The following is an 18,822-nucleotide window of genomic DNA, read 5'->3' on the forward strand; positions in this document are numbered from 1 at the left end:
TTAGACATTCAAAGGGTTTTATTGAATTGCCAATAATGATTAAGTTATTTGGCTTGATATGAGAAGTCTAATGGTGAAGTGTTGTACTAGATCTATTTTGGATATGGACCCAATACAGTGTGGGGAATTAGCATGGAAAGTCTACAAATAGTGTTTAAACAGATTGAACAGATTGATTTTTGGCTTTGTTTGGTTCATTTTCCAGGCATTCCGATGGCCAATTGGGAGTCAAGTGGACGGGGAAGAAATGCTGGAGATCCAAGTGTTTAATTACAGCAAAGTCTTCACTAACAGGTATGATAATTCAATATATTTGCTATGTGACCTCAGATCAGCTCAAAAAAGACTGCAGATTTAATATACTTGCTTCTAAATGTATGGTATTTATTGACGGACATCTGTCTATAGATTTAAGAGGCTATGATTAGAAAAAAACGATATAATCAATACACATACCAGGATTTTTTCAGTCTAAAATACATCTAAAACAAGATATTGAGTGGAGCAAGGCTATGAACAAAACCTAAATACATTTCCATTTAGTTCAGGTAATTAACATGTATGGCTTCAACCTGTGGTCTAAAAACAAACTACAGCAACAAAGCATTGTCTATTTAAAAAATTTGTTAGACAAACTAAGGCTTGTTTACTTAGCAATTAGTCTTTGTTATTTCCATCTGACCATACAAAACCTCACAAAATATCCTTGTGATACTGGTTTTGATATTAAGCTGTATTGACAGCCCAGGCGCATGATAACAGGAGGAGTGGGACTGGCATACTTAATCATAGCCTTCATAAAAATAAAAATAATTTATAGTATATATATATATATATATATATATATATATATATATATATATATATATATATATATATATATATATATACAAGCCTGATTCCAAAAAAGTTGGAACACTTTTCAAATTGTGAATACAAACTGAATTCAATGATGTGGAAGTTTCAAATTTCAATATTTTATTCAGAATACAACATAGATTACATATCAAATGATTAAACTGAGAAAATATATCATTTTAAGGGGAAAAATAAGCTGATATTAAATTTCATGGCATAATACATCTCAAAAAAGCTGGTACAAGGGCATTTTTACCACTGTGTGGCATCCCCTCTTCTTTTCCCCTCTTCTTTTTCTTTTTAAAGTTGCTCAAGTTTAGGACTAGAAATGTTGTCCCATTCTTGTCTAATACAGGCTTCTAGTTGCTCAACTGTCTTATGTCTTCTTTGTTGCATCTTCCTCTTTATGATGTGCCAAATGTTTTCTATGGGTCAAAGATCTGGACTGCAGGCTGGCCATTTCAGTACCCGGATCCTTCTTCAACGCAGTCATGATGTTGTAAATGATGCAGTATGTGGTCTGGCATTGTCATGTTGGAAAATGCAAGGTCTTCCTTGAAAGAGACGATGTGTGGATGGGAGCATATGTTGTTCTACTGTTTTCTCCAGTACGACTGTACAGCCAAATCTAATTTTGTCGCAATATTACCCTGTTTGACACTGTGAAGCTGCTTTGACACAATCGTGATTGTAAAAGCGCTATATAAATAAAGTTGATTGATTGATTGATTGATTCTAGAACTTGGATATACCTTTCAGCATTGATGTGCCTTTCCAGATGTTTAAGCTGCCCATGCCAGACACACTCATGCAACCCCTGCAGCTGAGTGCTGATAACAACTTGGGTTGTCCTGGTCCTCTTTAGACTGGATGACATGACGTCCCAGTTTTCCAAAAATAAAACTTTTTTGTCCTATAGAGTTTTAGCCAACAATGGTGAATGGCATGGTGAATTGTGTTCACAGACAATATTTTCTGGAGGTATTCCTGAGCCCATGTTGTGATTTCCATTACAGTAGCATTCCTGTATGTGATGCAGTGCCGTCTGATGTGCTGAAGATCATGGGCATCCAGTATGGTTTTCCGGCCTTGACCCTTACACACAGAGATTATTCTAGATTTTCTGAATCTTTGGATGATATTATGCACTATAGATGATTATACCTTCAAACTCTTTGCAATTTTTATCTGAGAAACTCCTTTCTGATATTGCTCTACTATTTTTGCCACAGCATTGGGGTAATTGGTGATCCTCTGCCCATCGGGACTTGTGAGAGACACTGCCACTCTGAGAGGCTCTTTTTTATACCCAATTATGTAACCAGTTGACCTAATAAGTTGCAAATTGGTCCTCCAGCTGTTCCTTATATGTAAATGTAAATTTTCCAGCCTCTTATTGCTACCTGTCCCAACTTTTTTGGAATGTGTAGCTCTCATGAAATCGAGAGACAATTTCAAAATGAGCCAATATTTGACATGACATTTCAAAATGTCAAACTTTCAGCATTTGATATGTTATCTATATTCTATTGTGAATAAAATCTAAGTTTATGAGATTTTTAAAATATTGCATTCCTTTTTTATTCACAATTTGTTCAGTGTCTAAACTTTTTTGGAATCAGGTTGGTATAAATATATATGTGTGTGTGTGTGTGTGTGTGTGTGTGTGTGTGTGTGTGTGTGTGTGTGTGTGTGTGTGTGTGTGTGTGTGTGTGTGTGTGTGTGTGTGTGTGTGTGTGTGTGTGTGTGTCTGTCTTTCTGTCTTTCTGTCTGTCTGTCTGTCTGTCTGTCTGTCTGTCTGTCTGTCTGCCTATACATATTTAACATTTCCTGAGCTATGAATGAAAGAACAGGCACAGAATAGAGATCCACTAATCAGTTCTGGTTATAGTATTTTCTAGAAACTTGTCGATTGAATGCAGTGCACTGCACTTTTTTTCTCTACCTGTGCTTGTCAGTATTCACTCTGAAGTTTTTCTCCCACTACTCTGAAGGAGTGCTGTGGTGTTTTTCAATCCACTGTCTTCTTCCAGAGGTGGTGGATGGTTAGACTGTCAGTCATTACTAGCTGTTTTCCATTGAATTACATGAAAAAGGATGTGCCCTGAAAGGTGTGACACTTCTGGTGATGCAGGCATCTGTGTGAGTTGGTGTGTGTGAGTGTATACGGTTAACGTGCTCTGGCTACATCAACGTGACGAAGTAAATAAACAGTTGTCGTGAGCGTTAGTAGAAAAATCTATTATGACAATTAATTTAATTTAATTGTAGCACAATCAATGGTCAGCACTTTGTTTTGTTATTATAGGCTTTGTTTTGAGTTCAGAGACATCTTTTGTGGTCTCAGTGACACCTGTGAATAGATCACAATGTATAAGAACAGCATCTGCTGAATAATTCACATGCCCCTGTGACATATGTCAACCGCGCCACTCATTAGCTATTTGTTTGTTATTTACAGATGTAATTTCTATCCATCATATGCATTACGTAGCTGACCTGATCCTGTTCTTTGCAAACTCAGTAGATCGGGACAAAACACCAGGTGTGAGGCCATGGTGTACTTACAGACCGATGTGCAGCTCAGAAACTCTATCTTTTTTATGACAGACGGTTATACAGTACATTAGAGATGAAGATTTTCTAGCCTTGGGATCAGACAGTAATTTAGAATTAATGGTGATTCATTCAACATTGCTGTTGGTGTTTCACGACCAACTGACCACCAGGTGGTGACGTTGTAGATGGCTGCTGTAGCAATAATAAGATGCTATCCTGCAAATAGATGATGCAAATATACCTAGCATGTGCTTGTTGGTCTTCTTGTGTCTGGGATTGTGAGTCTGTATGCCTCTGGTAATATGCAGCTGAAAGAAATTAAATGTTTAAATGATTCACAGAGGGGACAGTATTCAGATATGTTGTGTACGCAGAATAGCACGTAAATATAAACGTGTATTTTAATAATGTTATTTTTTATCAATACGTCCAATTTACAAATCATTTTAAGACTTTTTAAAGTTTTTTTTCTCTTTAATTCCATTAAAGGGGCACTTGGTATACAATAAATATGTAATGTTCTAACTCTATCATCACACACTCTCACTCACAGTATTACACTACTGTTTGGGATATGAGAAGAAATCAAATAAATGAGTTTTGGTATCCGTAAAGAAAAATAAATGAATACTTTTATTCAGCAAGGACACGTTAAATTGATCAAAAGTGACATTAAAGACATTTATATTGTTAAAAGATTTCAGTTTCAAATAAATTCTGTTCTTTTGAACTTTTTTTATTCTATAAAAAAATAATGTTTGTGATACGTGAGCACCAAATCAGCATACTAGAATGATTTCTGAAGGATCATGCAACACTAAAGACTGGAGTAATGATGCTGATTAATGATTCAAATAAAATTTAAAAATATTGAAATAGTAAACAGGTATTTTAAAGGTGCTGAATGAAATTGAATGAACCTTGCCATAGTGAAATAATAAGAGTTCAGTACATGGACATCACATGCTGTGAGTCTCAAACATCATTGCCTCCTACTTCTTATGTAAATCTCATAAATCAAAAACACCAGGGGAAAAAAGTGCTTCTCAACATAAACCCAACTGTGACGCAAGAGTTAGGGATCAATTATCTGCACACCCTCAACATTTGCATCTGTCTAAACATGTTCATTGTCAGGCGGAAATGACAGAGCCGAATCATCAGGTGAACAAACTTCTCTCGTGGACACATGTCATGTTTAGGCTGTGCAGGAGACGTTAGGACTTTTCTACCCTTCCCACAGATAAAAAATGTCAACAGTCATGGTTGATGTTTATAATCCGATGCCACAACTTTAATTCAAGATCGTTTGTTTGTTCGGCCCTTTTCAAGCAAACTTCACTCAGCGTCTTAAACTAAAGAAAGTGGCAATTACAACTGTTCTGTTCTGCTAGCAGTGATTTATCCACTTATTGTCTGTTTAAACAATTTCTGATTAAATTGAAAGTTTCTTAGAGAGACAGCATTGTCTAGATAACGCAAGATGGTAGTACAGTAACAATAGGAAACACCAAGTACCATACAAAACTAAATAGTGTGTCTAATACAAAGGGTAAAATTATTTTGTATTACAAAATACAACCATAGATACTTTGCTTAGATTGTTCACTCGATCCTTCTAGCAAACGTCACATTTTCCACCATATAAGTTAAAACGATAGTCATTTGACAAGGCTATTCATTTTGTAAAAAGATAAGTTATATATTTATATTTTTGAGAACTGAAGTATGGTGTTTCCTATGATGTTTTTGCCTTTTTTTATTTCAGATTAGGCTACATCACAGTCACTGCGTAACCTTAGCCTACATTGTGACTAACGTTATATAAACATGCAATATCGTTGACGAAAAAAAGACAAGTCTAAAATGTAGGCTGAATGACACTTTAAGCAGAACATCTCAAATGGAGATTGATAAAATGCAGCTTACTTGTTTATTGGTGTTTTAGATCATCCGCGTGCGAGAGAGAGAGCTCGGGTGCATATGGTTGCCAGATTGGACATGTTTAGGTAAAACACCGGATAGTATACATTTTTCTTTTCACAGAAAAGCTCTGTTTGGGGGATTTAAATTAATGAAATCTGACAACCGAGCTCTTTCTAGCCCGCGGATGATCTGAAAACACCAATAAACAAGTAAGCTGCATTTTATCAATCTCCATTTGAGATGTTCTGCTTAAAGTGTCATTGAGTCGGTCTGTGTTTTGTCAGGACGGTCATGACTCACGAGCCGCTTCACTGAACTGCTGTGAGCTGCTGAAATAAGCCAATCAGAGCAGAGCTCAACATTAATATTCATGACTCTTCCAAATACGGCAAAAACAGAGCATTACATCCTAGGGACAATTAATAGGGTTGTAAATGGACCTGTAAAACTGTATCTGGACAATTTTTGCCCTTAAATAAGCCACATACCCTCTATGTAGATATCAGAGAACAATTTAACATTTTGTTTCAACTCATAGGGCACCTTTAAACTGTAATAACATTAAATAACATTAAAAATATTACAGGGTTTTACAGTATTTTTGATCCAATAATGCAGCCTTGGTGAGCATAAGAGACTTATTTCAAAAACATTTAAATATATATGTGTTTTAAATAGCCACTATGTTTAAATAAAGTATTGGTGAGTTAGTTTGGTTTAGAAGTAAGCCTGGGTATGATGTAAGGTTTTATGATAGTGGATGTATATTAGGAATTATGGTGCAATTTTATGCATTTCATTTAGTGATATCAGAAGGGAGAGCAGCACAGCAGTATTCGCCACTGCAGAACTGCAGAGAATGTGCAGAAGAACTTAAAATTACAGCTCAGAATTCCAAGACAGCCGCTTATTATATTGCTCACTAATGAAATGAAAACTCCTGGTATTTTCTCTGTATTAGAAAAAATCAGCCCCCCATTTTCAGAAGAAATGCTACTTGTCCCCTTCAATTTCTATGGTGGTTATGTAACACTTACAAATACAGCAATACTTACAATTATTAATTAGGACACAAATTACTAAGATCTCACCTGCAATCAAGTTGCATGTATAATAAGTAACATATACTGTATAAAATGCATATAAGGAAATTGGAAAATCAACACTGTTGTGAATTCTTTGGTTCTGACCTCTCCAATAAAAGAGAATAGACTTGACAAGGCAGGACGCAGTAAATTATGAAACAGATGAAAGTCAATTGTCTGTTGTTTGTTCAGAAGATCAATAATGTATGTGGGGTCTTTAGAAAAGTTGATCGGGAGCCAGAACCTGATCCAGGATCAGTGAATTATTCACCCGAGGATGCATGCAGTTCATAGATAGTCACAAAGCCATCATTTCACCACTGAACTGCATGGGCGCATATCAATCACAATGGTCTCTTTTCTTTTATTGAGTCCCTCTGGCCGAACAATGGTGCTGAGTGTGTCATTTCACATCTGAATACAGTTGTGGCGCAGAGGCAGGTGCTAAAACTGTTAGCGGTTTGAACAGTTTGACGCGTTTTCTCATCAAATTCACAGACTACACAGATAGACACGCCTGTCTTTATCTTCCAGACAGTGATGCAGTAATAGACAAGAGAGTGTGTGTAAGCTAACTACATGTGGCATTTAATTGGTCAGTCCAGAGTTCCTGATTGCTTTTGTTCACTGCCTGTCTCTTTTAATACAGAGAGTTGAGTTAACAAGCAGAACAAAGACACATAGCGTGTGTTTGTTGATCTTCTTGTGTCTAGGTGTGTGATTCTGTATGCCTCTAAACTCACAACAGACATTGTGATTACCTAAAAAAAACGTGTGTGTGTCCCAAGGAGTGATTGTAGCTGATAATAAAGAAATAAAACTGCCCTTTTTTAGAAATAGAAAATGGTTAAATGATTCACAGAGGGGAAAGTATTCAGTTATATGCAGAATAATGATGACACACACACACACACACGCACGCACGCACGCACGCACGCACGCACGCACGCACACACACACACACACACACACACACACACACACACACACACACACACACACACACACACACACAAACACTCAGTTTCAGTCAATCTCATGTCAATCTTGAGTACCTATAGAGTAGTATTGCATCCTTCATATCTCTGAAAAGTATTTAGTTTTATTATATTTATAAAAGAAAGATAGGCTGTAGCGAGTCTTTCCGGGGGGGGGGGGGGGGGGGGGAACGCTTCTGTTGAGAGCGTCTGAAAGACATCCTTAGACGTAAACAAAAAAACTTTATCCTAAATAAACCATTGAGATTTAGTCATACATATATGATCCAGAATCAGATCTAGAGACTAAAATTTAACAGGAGAAGCAGCAACGATGACTACAGCAGGACATCTCAATGGTATGTACTGTAACTTGTGTATGCTTAGCGGCTTCTCTGTCACGGTTCATGGATTCCCTGTCTCACTCTTGGGTGCGTGTTGAATGTAGGTGAGGGCGGAGCCTGGGATTGGCTCATCACGCACCTGTGGCTGATCACCTAACAAAATCTAGAGCGATGTGGGACCAGGGTCTCGAAGGAACAGACAGCGGCTGAAGTAACCCCTGGGGAGGTTGGTTAGATGTCTTACCAACCGCACAGACCGAGCAAGCCAAAATGAAACTGCGAATGTCGCGAGCCATAAGTGGCCTTAGAAGGGGTAACGCCCCCGCCCGGCGGCCCACCGAGTTGTTTGTTCGTTCCGGAGGGGTTAAGATCCGAGGTCCTCAAATGGGGTCACTGCTCCAACATTGCCTGTCATCCAGGGGTAAACCGCACTTGCAGTTTAATAAAGCAACGATTTTGGTGGCCACTTATGGCTCGCGACATTCGCAGTTTCATTTTGGCTTGCTCGGTCTGTGCGGTTGGTAAGACATCTAACCAACCTCCCCAGGGGTTACTTCAGCCGCTGTCTGTTCCTTCGAGACCCTGGTCCCACATCGCTCTAGATTTTGTTACCGCCCTCCCGCCCTCCCAGGGCAAGACGGTCGTTTTGACCGTCGTGGACCGATTCTCGAAGGCAGCACATTTCATTCCCTTGCCCAAATTACCCTCAGCCAAGGAGACAGCGGTATCTGTAGTAGATCACGTCTTTCGGTTACATGGCCTCCCGATGGACGTGGTCTCCGACAGAGGTTCCCAATTTGTGTCCAAATTTTGGCAGGAGTTTTGTAAATTACTAGGAGCCACGGTTAGTCTGTCTTCGGGTTATCACCCCCAAAGCAACGGTCAGACCGAGAGAGCCAATCAGGATCTGGAGAGAGTGTTGCGATGTTTGGTATCCAAGAATCCTTCATCCTGGAGCCAGCAACTCTCTATGGTTGAGTACGCTCATAACTCGTTACCAGTGTCATCTACGGGCCTTTCGCCATTTGAGTGTAGTGTAGGTTACCAGCCACCTATTTTTCCTAGTCTGGATTCCGAGGTCGCGGTCCCCTCTGTTCACGCCTTTATCCAGAGGTGTCATCGCACATGGACCAGAGCCCGTGAGACTCTGCTCCAGGTGGGAGCGCGCACCAAGGCTAAAGCCGATCGCCACCGGTCTAAGCCTCCCGTTTACGTCGTCGGTCAAAAAGTGTGGCTTTCTACCAAGAACATTCCTCTCCGCTCCGTATCTAATAAACTTGCTCCCAAATTTATCGGCCCGTTCACTGTCACCAAGATCATTAGTCCGGTGACAGTCCGCCTCAAACTCCCTCCGGCGTACAGGAGGATTCATCCCGCCTTCCATGTATCCAAAATCAAACCTGTTTTTCACTCCCACCTTAATCCGCCAGTCCCGGTTCCCCCACCGCCGCGACTCGTAGATGGGGAACCAACTTATTCGGTTAATCGCATTCTGGATTCTAGACGGAGGGGACGCGGTTTCCAGTACTTGGTGGACTGGGAAGGTTACGGTCCGGAGGAGAGAAGTTGGGTTCCTCCTAGGGACATTCTGGATCACTCCCTTATTGATGATTACAATCAACAGGTAAGGTCGGCTGGGAGCGTCAGGGGACGCTCCTAGGGGGAGGGGTACTGTCACGGTTCATGGATTCCCTGTCTCACTCTTGGGTGCGTGTTGAATGTAGGTGAGGGCGGAGCCTGGGATTGGCTCATCACGCACCTGTGGCTGATCACCTGCACCAGCTGCAACTCATCACCTTCACACTATTTAGTCTCTCTGTTTCTCTCTTGTCTTTGTCAGAGCGTTATTGGATGTTTCCCCTTGTGTCTCCGTGTTGGTTGTCGTTTCCCCCTTCCGTGAAACGCTGGATCCCTTCCCGGATTACCTGTACCGACCTCCCGAGTCACAGCTGCTCACAGCCTGCCTGTGTCGCCAACAGAGTCTCTCTCACTGCTCCGTCTTATCCGGACTTCTTCTGTGTTCTGAGTTTCGGCTTCTGTGACACTTCTGTCATTAAACAGAGTTACTTGCAATTGAATCCTGCCTCTGTGAATCCGTTACATTCTCATGCGAGTTTGTGTATGTTTACTCGTGGTTTATGAGGACATTATTTGGTTTAATGTTAGCAGTAGCAAGCGGAACTTGAAGCAGTTTTACTCACCGCCTACTTCCAAAATACGACAGTGAACCTTAGTTGCTGGAACCGCTTTATCTTTCAGCAATCGATGAGCTACAAATCCTTTAAGTTGAACGGTAACGTTACTTTGTGTATAAACCATCACCTCCGAAATGCAGCGAACAAACAAAAACACTTTTACAACTCCGTTGCTGCTCCGGAAAAACAAACTCCATTTACTGTCCCATTAACGCGGGGTTCTTTGGGAAGCTGTACAGGGTTGTCTTGCCCTGACAACTAAAAAAACACACATCTTTGGTGATATTGTTGATTTCGTGAAGTCCTGCGACTGCAGCGCAGCAGGCGGCTTCCCTAAAGCGTTTGCTCTCTCGCTCTAGTCTAGTCGAAGATCCCGTACAGCCGTACAGTTTTTTTTCTTTAATTCCATTAAAGGTGCACTCAGTATGTTTTTCATACAAATCTATATATAATGTTTTTGAAAAATCATTGTAGTCCAATAAAAGCCGGTTTGTTGAAATCACATTTTATTTCAACCGGCATTTTTAAAAGTCTTTTGCGAGGTTCGTTCTGCGTTCAGTAAATATCAGTCTTGCTCTCTGTCTGATGGCGCGCGTTCGTCTCAGCCATCTCACGTGCAATGTCCGTAATAGCTGATAAAAATATACATTGTCATTTTAAATCTAGCTTTACTTGTAAGCTTTCTGAATACCGGTATTCTAGTGCTTTTTTCTGTCGTTGTAATTACCTCTTTAGTAAACCTATACATAACCAGAAAAAGCAGCACAGCTTGAATCTTCCATACTCGTTATAATTTTTTTTACAGTCTATTTTTCACCATGTAAACGACCTGACCGATTACTTTTAAGTGTGCGTCCTTACATGACGTGACAGCGCGCGCCGCGCTCATGTTGACAAGAGAGGAAAGTTATGAAGATAATGTTGGAATAATGACACAGCGTATATTGCCCCAGGCAGTTTTTACTTTAACCATAACTGCGCCGACAGAAGAATTGATTTTTTTCTGAGATGTTTATTACACTTTACAACAAATAAATAGCTTATATAATACTGTAGTCCTGGTGGCCGTTAAGAGTTGCTATGGCTACAGTTAACACATTCCAGCTGGGGGAGAAAACAGCGTTGACATTTTTGATGAAGCAGACAAACTGCATGTGACAAAATGATTACCATTGAAAGTCATCACATGTAAACACCAGATCGGTTTAGACAACGTCTCATGTAAACAGTCCACTAAATCTTTCAATCTGAATGAAAAAAAGTGTGCTTGTAAACGTGGATAGTATCACGCAAAAATGATTACTGTCCGTCACTGACTTGGAGGAGCAGTCGCGCACAGTCCTACATCACCGGACTAATTTGCCTAATCTTCACGGAACTTTAGATCATGGTGGAAACGCAGACAGTTGCAGGTCTGAGGGGAGAAAAGTTCCTGTTAAAAATGTACTGGTATAAATTGTTCTGGGTAATTTTGGTGGAAACAGGGCTATACACCGTTTGTTCTTTGGCCAAAGGAGAACTGGTACCCCGACTGAGCCAGGTTTCTCCCAAAGTTTTTTCTCCATTGTGGCACGTGAAGGAGTTTTGGTTCCTTGCCTCTGTCGCTTTTGGCTTGCTCTGTTGGGACACTACATTTTTCAGCTATATTACTCATCTGCCTGCATTGACACTATGGGCCCTATTTTAACGATCTGAAACGCAAGTGTCAAAGCGCAAGTAACTTTGTGGGCGGGTCTCGGCGCTGTTGCTATTTTCCCGGCGGGATAAATGGCTCTTGTGCCCAGCGCAAATCTAAAATGGGTTGGTCTGAAGTAGCTTCATTATTCATAGGTGTGGTTTGGGCGTAACGTAAATAAACCAATCAGAGCGGCATCCAACATTCCCTTTAAAAGCAGGTGCGCAAGTTCCATTATGGATTGCTATTATTATGGCGTATTTACCAGGCGCACGTTGTTGTAAGAGCAGCCCTTACAAAACAAAAATATATTGCAGTATATTGGAAAATTTCATGCAATACATTAGGCAATATATTCATATATGTGGGAAGTAATATCTTTCAATATATTGCAATATATTGAAAGCGGCAATCATTTGTATAGTTTGCAATATATTACATGATTATATTTTATAATACCATCAATATATTATTCCATATATTTACAATATATTAAAATATATTTCAAGTAATATATTGGTAAATATATTTTCCTTTCGTAAGGGAGTGAAAGACAGAGAAGTTGTGTTGTAGCCTATGGGGATGGGAGAAACCCACCCAAAATATCGTCGGTTAAACAGGCGTCGGTTAAACAGTTTTTTAGTTTTTCAGTCGATTTTTTTCCCTGGTTCTTGACGGACAAACCAATTTGTCAGATGTTCTTATATACATATATGTCTTGCCACTATTGGGCAAACAGGTCTGATCCTTAATTACTACATTAAGCCTGAATAATTTGTAAGCTAGATTTATGCCTATTTTTTCACATCTTCGTAGCACACCACAATGTGTTAATATTTTTTTTAGTGTAACAACGCGCAACGCGCCACTGACTTTAGACCAGGTTTTTTTCTGGTCAGTGGCGCAACTGTTTAATGGAACAGCAAAATAGCACCAGGGATTGTTTGTGTTCCGGAACACGCCTCCTTTTTTGCACTGAACCGCCCAGGGAGCGCAAGTTCATTCACTAGTTAGCGACGTGCTTCTGTGGAGGGAAAAGCACACTTTGCGCGGGTGCAAAATAGGAATGACACATGCGTCGGTGTACAAAGTCAATTGCGCTGGGTGCAAGATAGGGCCCTATATGATGATAATTAAAATTAGCTGGATGTCATCACCATTTCCACCAGAGCCGAATCAAATTCTGTTGTAATATTTTCCTGCTGAACACTGTGAAACAGTGAAACAATCTGCATTGTAAAAAGCGCTTTATAAATAAAGGTAACTTGACTTGTGTGTGTATGTTTAACTATCCCGTTGGGGACTTCAACCTGAATGCACTAGACGCATGGGGACTCGTGTCACCTTGGGTACCTAAATTGAGGAAACAAGCTCATAAATTATTCAGAATGAATTCTTTTTCAAAATGTAAAAAGACTGTTTTGTGTGATGAGTAGGTTTCTGGGTAGGGTTAGTGTAAGGGGATATAATATACAGTTTGTACAGTATAAAAACCATCATGTCTATGGAGAGTTCCAACAAGACGTGTGTTGGTATTTTTCACATGCTCTTCCTCACTCCCTCACTGCAACCTCACCACCCTTACAAGCTCAGTGCACATCGGGTCAGATCAAAGTGTTAGATTGTTGTTTAACACAGCTGTCTGACTGAACTTTTTTTTGTGTTTGCAGGTTAATTGGCACTTTCCGCATGGTTCTTCAGAAGGTGGTGGAGGAAGGTCACTTGGAGGTGTCTGACACTCTTATCGACGACAATAACACAGCCATACGGGTGAGACATGAGGATCACAGGCTGTGTTCCTGTTTTTGTTCTGGTCTGACAGATCAGAAATGCTCTTTTTTCATATAACACCCACTCACAAAAACACCCATTCACATATTTCACCACAGGGTCTAGCTTTGCACAACTTGCACAAAACCATCGTTGTCATGGTTACATGTCTACTCAGAGGCTATAAGGGACTATACAGATAACTCTCTCTGATCCACCATCATGTGCAGGTTGATTTCTATAGGAGTCCTGCTTATCTCTATGTGTCAGGATAGCAGCTTGATAATAAAGGAAATGTATCATGTAGCTTTTATATTAAACATTTTCTCCATTAAGCCTCCCTTTGACTCCTTTGCTAATGTTATCATTTCTACTGTAGACCTTACCAGTTTGGTTATTGCTCCTTTTCAACATTTTTGAACTAATGAATTATAAATGCAACTTCCAAAAGAAACTTATTTATCACTTTAAATGGTATGATTATTGTAAGGAGCATAAGTGTGTGTCTTACACACTGTGGCAGAAACCATCTGTTCACATGCCTACATTTTCGAAAATCAATTGCTTTAAAACTGTCAACACATTATCTGCCCACCTTTTTACAGCACAATTCATATAGCAAGGAGTTATTGTTAAAATGTCAAAGCTGTTATGCAACACAACGCATGGTGATCACTGGCTGGTTCTTGGTCATGTTTTATCTTGCTTAGGGCTATGACGTGTCATTCATTCATTTCCAGGACAATGAATAAAAGCTTCCTGTAACTTTGTTAAAGTGTGAATTAATGCATTGTTGCTAGAAAAGCAAACACATTCCATAAAAAAATTCCATTGAGACATGACCTTGTACATATGAAAAGTCAGTCTAAAATTGTCACAGTATTGAGTGACTAATGTTTCTTCTCCACTTCTACTCTTTTGATTTTTGAACCAGTACAATTCTTACACTGTTGTAATGTTTTACTTTTTAAGCAACTTTTATTTTATGAATGAATTTAATTTTACTACTTTCGTACAACAGTCTTTGATGGTCTATGGTTTCAGCCAAACAAGGTTTCTTTTTTGTGGTTGTTGTCGCGATGGGACCTCAGCAAAACTTGAAATTTGTCTTAGTTAATTAAAGCAGGGGTTATATCTAAGTAAAGCTGCACCAGGGCTCAGGTTCTCCCTTTTGTACGATATGTACCCCTGGGGGAAGTGACCATCAGGCAGTTGACAGAGATAAGTTGGACTGAGGCTAAATTGTTTCTTGTTCCTTTAAATGAGTTTGTAAACATGAGAAGGAAAGGGTAACTGATGCTGACAGACTGCCACATGGATTAGCTAGGATCAGTAGCATGACCCTAACTGAACACTCAACTCTAACACCTAACCTAAACCTTATTGTTCTACCTTTCTTCTGCTTAAAATACAGTGTCCTATTATAACTGTGTGTGTCTTATGATGTCCAATCTCTTATGGAATCTTATTTTTTTTAAAAGTCAGAAGTCAAAAAGTCTTCTTTTTTGTTCAGAAGCCTTCTTGAAATATAGCATGCACAAAAAGCATACATATATTTTCAATTTCAATTGAAAAAACAGGTAGACATGCCTTTTGAAAAGCATTTATTATATTATATTATATTATATTATATTATATTATATTATATTATATTATATTATATTATATTATATTATATTATATTATATTACACTGAACACAATTATAAACGCAGCACTTTTGTTTTTGCCCCCATTTTTCATGAGCTACGCTCAAAGATCTAAGGCTTTTTCTATGTACACAAAAGGCCAATTTCTCTCAAATATTGTTCACAAATCTGTCTAAATCTGTGTTAGTGAGCACTTCTCCTTTGCCGAGATAATCCATTCACTTCACAGGTACGACATATCAAGATGCTGATTAGACAGCACATCTTTGGTGACAAGATGGCCCCGGTCAAGATGTGTGTGTGTGTGTGTGTGTGTGTGTGGCTGATCCCCCCCCCCCACACACACACACATTATAGAGTGGCCTTTTATGGTGGCCAGCCTAAGGCACACCTGTGCAATAATTATACTGTCTAATCAGATGGATTATCTCACCAAAGGAGAAGTGCTCACTAACACAGATTTAGACAGATTTGTGAACAATATTTGAGAGAAATAGGCGTTTTGTGTACATAGCTCAGCTCATGAAAAATGGGGGCAAAAACATTTAGTGTTCCATTTATCATTTTGTTCAGTGTATAAAAAAAAGATAGACATAGCTTATAAATTTCTTATTAAGCTTATCAATTAAAATTATATTTACTGGTTTTTGCTGGTTATATTAATTTGACATACACTGTAAATGCATTATTAATTTTCATTCTTTTTCCCTTCATACTTTAGACAAATATTTTCATAGAGATCAAATATCAGACCATGGACGGGAGCGTCAAGGTGTGGAGCGATGGTGAATTCCTTGATATTCCAGATGACTGTGATGGAACCTTCCAGTTTGAGACAGACAGTCTACTTTCTGGACGCAGCCAGAGCTCCGGGACATCACCTGGACGATCTATCCACGGCATCCCCACATTCCGCAAGTGAGTGTGTTGTCTTAGCCGGTCACTGTTATCACTGTTAACACTGTTGACCTTATTATCATCACCCTCGGTGTGCAGTGGCTTATATTGCACAGATATCTCTGTGATGAAGAAGATAATGAAAAGAAATTTCGATTAAGCATTCTTATCATATTTGTCAAGTCAAGTTGAGAGCTCTTTATTTGCATGTATCTGTATGTAGTGTATCTTGTGTCAGAGGACCAGTGCTATATCAACATACTGTATATATGTAATTAATAGTAATGAAGACAATGGACGACTTGAATGTGTGGGGTGTATTGATTTCCGCTAAGCCTTTCAGTCTCTGCAAGGCCTTTAACCCATAAATTATAACCATATGCAGACACAACAATATTTCATAATGGTTTGTGCGTGGGCACCATTAGTGTTTTTATGAGAATGTTTACATGATGTGAATGAATGATTAATGTTAGAAAAATCTATATTGGGGGAGTTGTTATAAAATATTAGGAAAATTAAAGCAGTCACAATAGCTATTTTTAGTGCCTTTTAATGGTTGTTTGGGTTGTTTCTTTTAGTTATTGTATTTGATGATGGCAATTAATTAGTAATTGTTCAACTTACAAGTCACATTATTACCAAAACAAATAGTGATTCTGGAATCATTTTCACTTAAAGGGTTAGTTCACCCAAAAATGATTTTTATTTATTTATTAATTACTCACCTTCATGTCGTTGGACACCCGTAAGACCTTCGTTCATCTTCGGAACACAAATGAAGATACTTTTTTTGAAAGCTGATGGCTGAGATAGGCCTCCATTATTCAGTATATTGCCACTCACAAGACCCATAAAAGGCACTAAACACATCGATACAAAGTCCAACTCACTACAGTGAATGTACAATAATTTTACTAAGCAACGAGAATAGTTTTTGTGCGCAAAAAAATGTAAATAATCATTTTTTCCGCCAAGTTATTGTCTTCCGTGTAGGTCTCGGACGTGAACTCGCGCAATAGCGGCGCTCCTCCTTGCTTCTGGGTCATGTATCTGAACGGCGGATCTGCATCATATTCTCATAGTCGAGTTCAGGTCAATAGCTTGGTGGATAAAGTCGTTATTTTGATTTTTGTGTATTTTGTGAATTATTGTACAGCCACTGTAGTGAGATGGACTTTGTATCGATGGTTTTAGTGCTTTTTATGGGTCTTGTGAGTGGGAATGTACTGAATGCCAATGAGGCCTATCTGAAGCTTTTCTCAGCCATTAGCTTTAAACAAATATCTTAATTTGTATTCTGAAGATGAAGGTCTTACGGGTGTCCAACAACATGAGGCTGAGTAATTAATTCAATAATTTTCATTTTTTGGCGAATTAACCCTTTAAACAGGTGTTTTATGAAAGTTTTTTTTTCAGTTCTGATGCACCTTGGTTGTCTTCTTATTTCTGCCTGAAGACATTCATTTTGTCATAATTTAAACTTCACATTCTTCTTTAAGCTGTAACTTCTTATGTCTTTACTCAGGAATCACTGCTATGAGATGAAGTGATGCTCCTATTTTGAGACAGTTTACAGTATATCTATATGCTATTCTGTTCATTTTGCCTTTGGGAATTGGCCTTATCTTAGATAATAGTTTATTATAAATTAACTTTACCATATTTTAATTTAGCATTAATTAACTGCAGATAGTCAGTAAATGAGAAGAGACAGAAAAGGGAGAAGAGATGGTAGTGTTCAGGTCTGAATAAATAGGATGTGATTTGATAGTTTGTTATGCACTGCCTATTTGGCATAGATGACAGCTGCTTAGTCAGCCAAACAAAACACACATACACCAGAAAAGTCTGTTTATTTTCTCCCAAGCAATGCTGTTGGAGTCCTTATACAACATATTTCCTGTTGTGAGTAAGCTCAAAACCACTGTCTTTGATGCTTTATACATGACTCTGAGGTCTGAGCCCACACCAAGAGTTTGCTACACCTTCAAAGACTTGAGACATGCTAATGCTTTGCATTCCAAGGATCTTCCTAGTTATGGACTGAATATAATTGAACATGTTTTTTGAAGAGTTTGGCTTTTGTACTTTTTTACTTTAACACTTTAAAGAATTTAATTTATTTATGTCTATATGGATAATCTAGACACCAGCAAAAAACATTTTGAGATAATTATTTAAGATGTTACAGCATTACTGTAACCTAATTTAGTCGTGGTAATTAAGCCATGTTAAGTACTGTTTTTTATTCAAAAATGTTTTTTTAAATCGATGTAACCAGTTTTTAGTTTATCTGACATGTGCCTTTTTGATAATGTAACCCGCAGTCCTCTTCTAAACTTAACTCCTGATGCTCTTTCATTATTGATTACAAGTCTTAGTTGTACATTTTTACTTCTAAAAGTGTGTGTGAGTTCTTTTGGAGTTTCTCTATAAAGAAAGTGAGTCTGTTTGTCTGGCAGCTGAAGTTGCCAGAAGCCAGTGGGACGTAGTGAAGCTTCTGATCTGAACTGCTATTCCTCTCTAATGACTAGACCCTTCTCATCTCCGTCTCTCTCCCAACACATCGCTGCTTGTTCTCTCTCTAACTTTTCTCTTGTTCATTTTCTTTCCCTATAGGGCTATAAGTCTGTGGCTACTTGAACTTATACTGAAAAAGCACCATACATACTTAGATTTAACAGTCCAAAGTACAGTTGCAAGAAAAAAGCGTATATATATATATTATCCACTAGAAACACTGACTGAAATCTTTCATTTCGCATCAGGCAAAGCCCTCTTGTGAATTGGGTGATGGCTCTGACCAACATCTCTACTCCGGTTTGTCTATTGTTGTAACTTATTTGAAGATTACATCATTATTTATAATGATAAACGTATGCCAA

General features: G+C 38.7%; 1 protein-coding gene across 7 annotated transcripts in view; it reads left to right on the plus strand.

Annotated features, from left to right (window-relative positions):
- The window catches only part of otofa (otoferlin a), a 113,850-nt gene that overhangs the window by 38,302 nt on the left and 56,726 nt on the right, over positions 1 to 18,822 (plus strand). For all 7 annotated transcript variants that reach the window (XM_067417608.1, XM_067417607.1, XM_067417610.1 and 4 more), the window contains exons 3-5: positions 206 to 294; positions 13,290 to 13,389; positions 15,759 to 15,955. In XM_067417608.1, coding sequence (XP_067273709.1) covers positions 206 to 294; positions 13,290 to 13,389; positions 15,759 to 15,955 — 386 coding nt within the window. The remainder of the gene's footprint in view (positions 1 to 205; positions 295 to 13,289; positions 13,390 to 15,758; positions 15,956 to 18,822) is intronic.

This window comes from Pseudorasbora parva, chromosome 15 (assembly GCF_024679245.1).
Source record: "Pseudorasbora parva isolate DD20220531a chromosome 15, ASM2467924v1, whole genome shotgun sequence".
Lineage (NCBI taxonomy): Eukaryota > Metazoa > Chordata > Actinopteri > Cypriniformes > Gobionidae > Pseudorasbora > Pseudorasbora parva.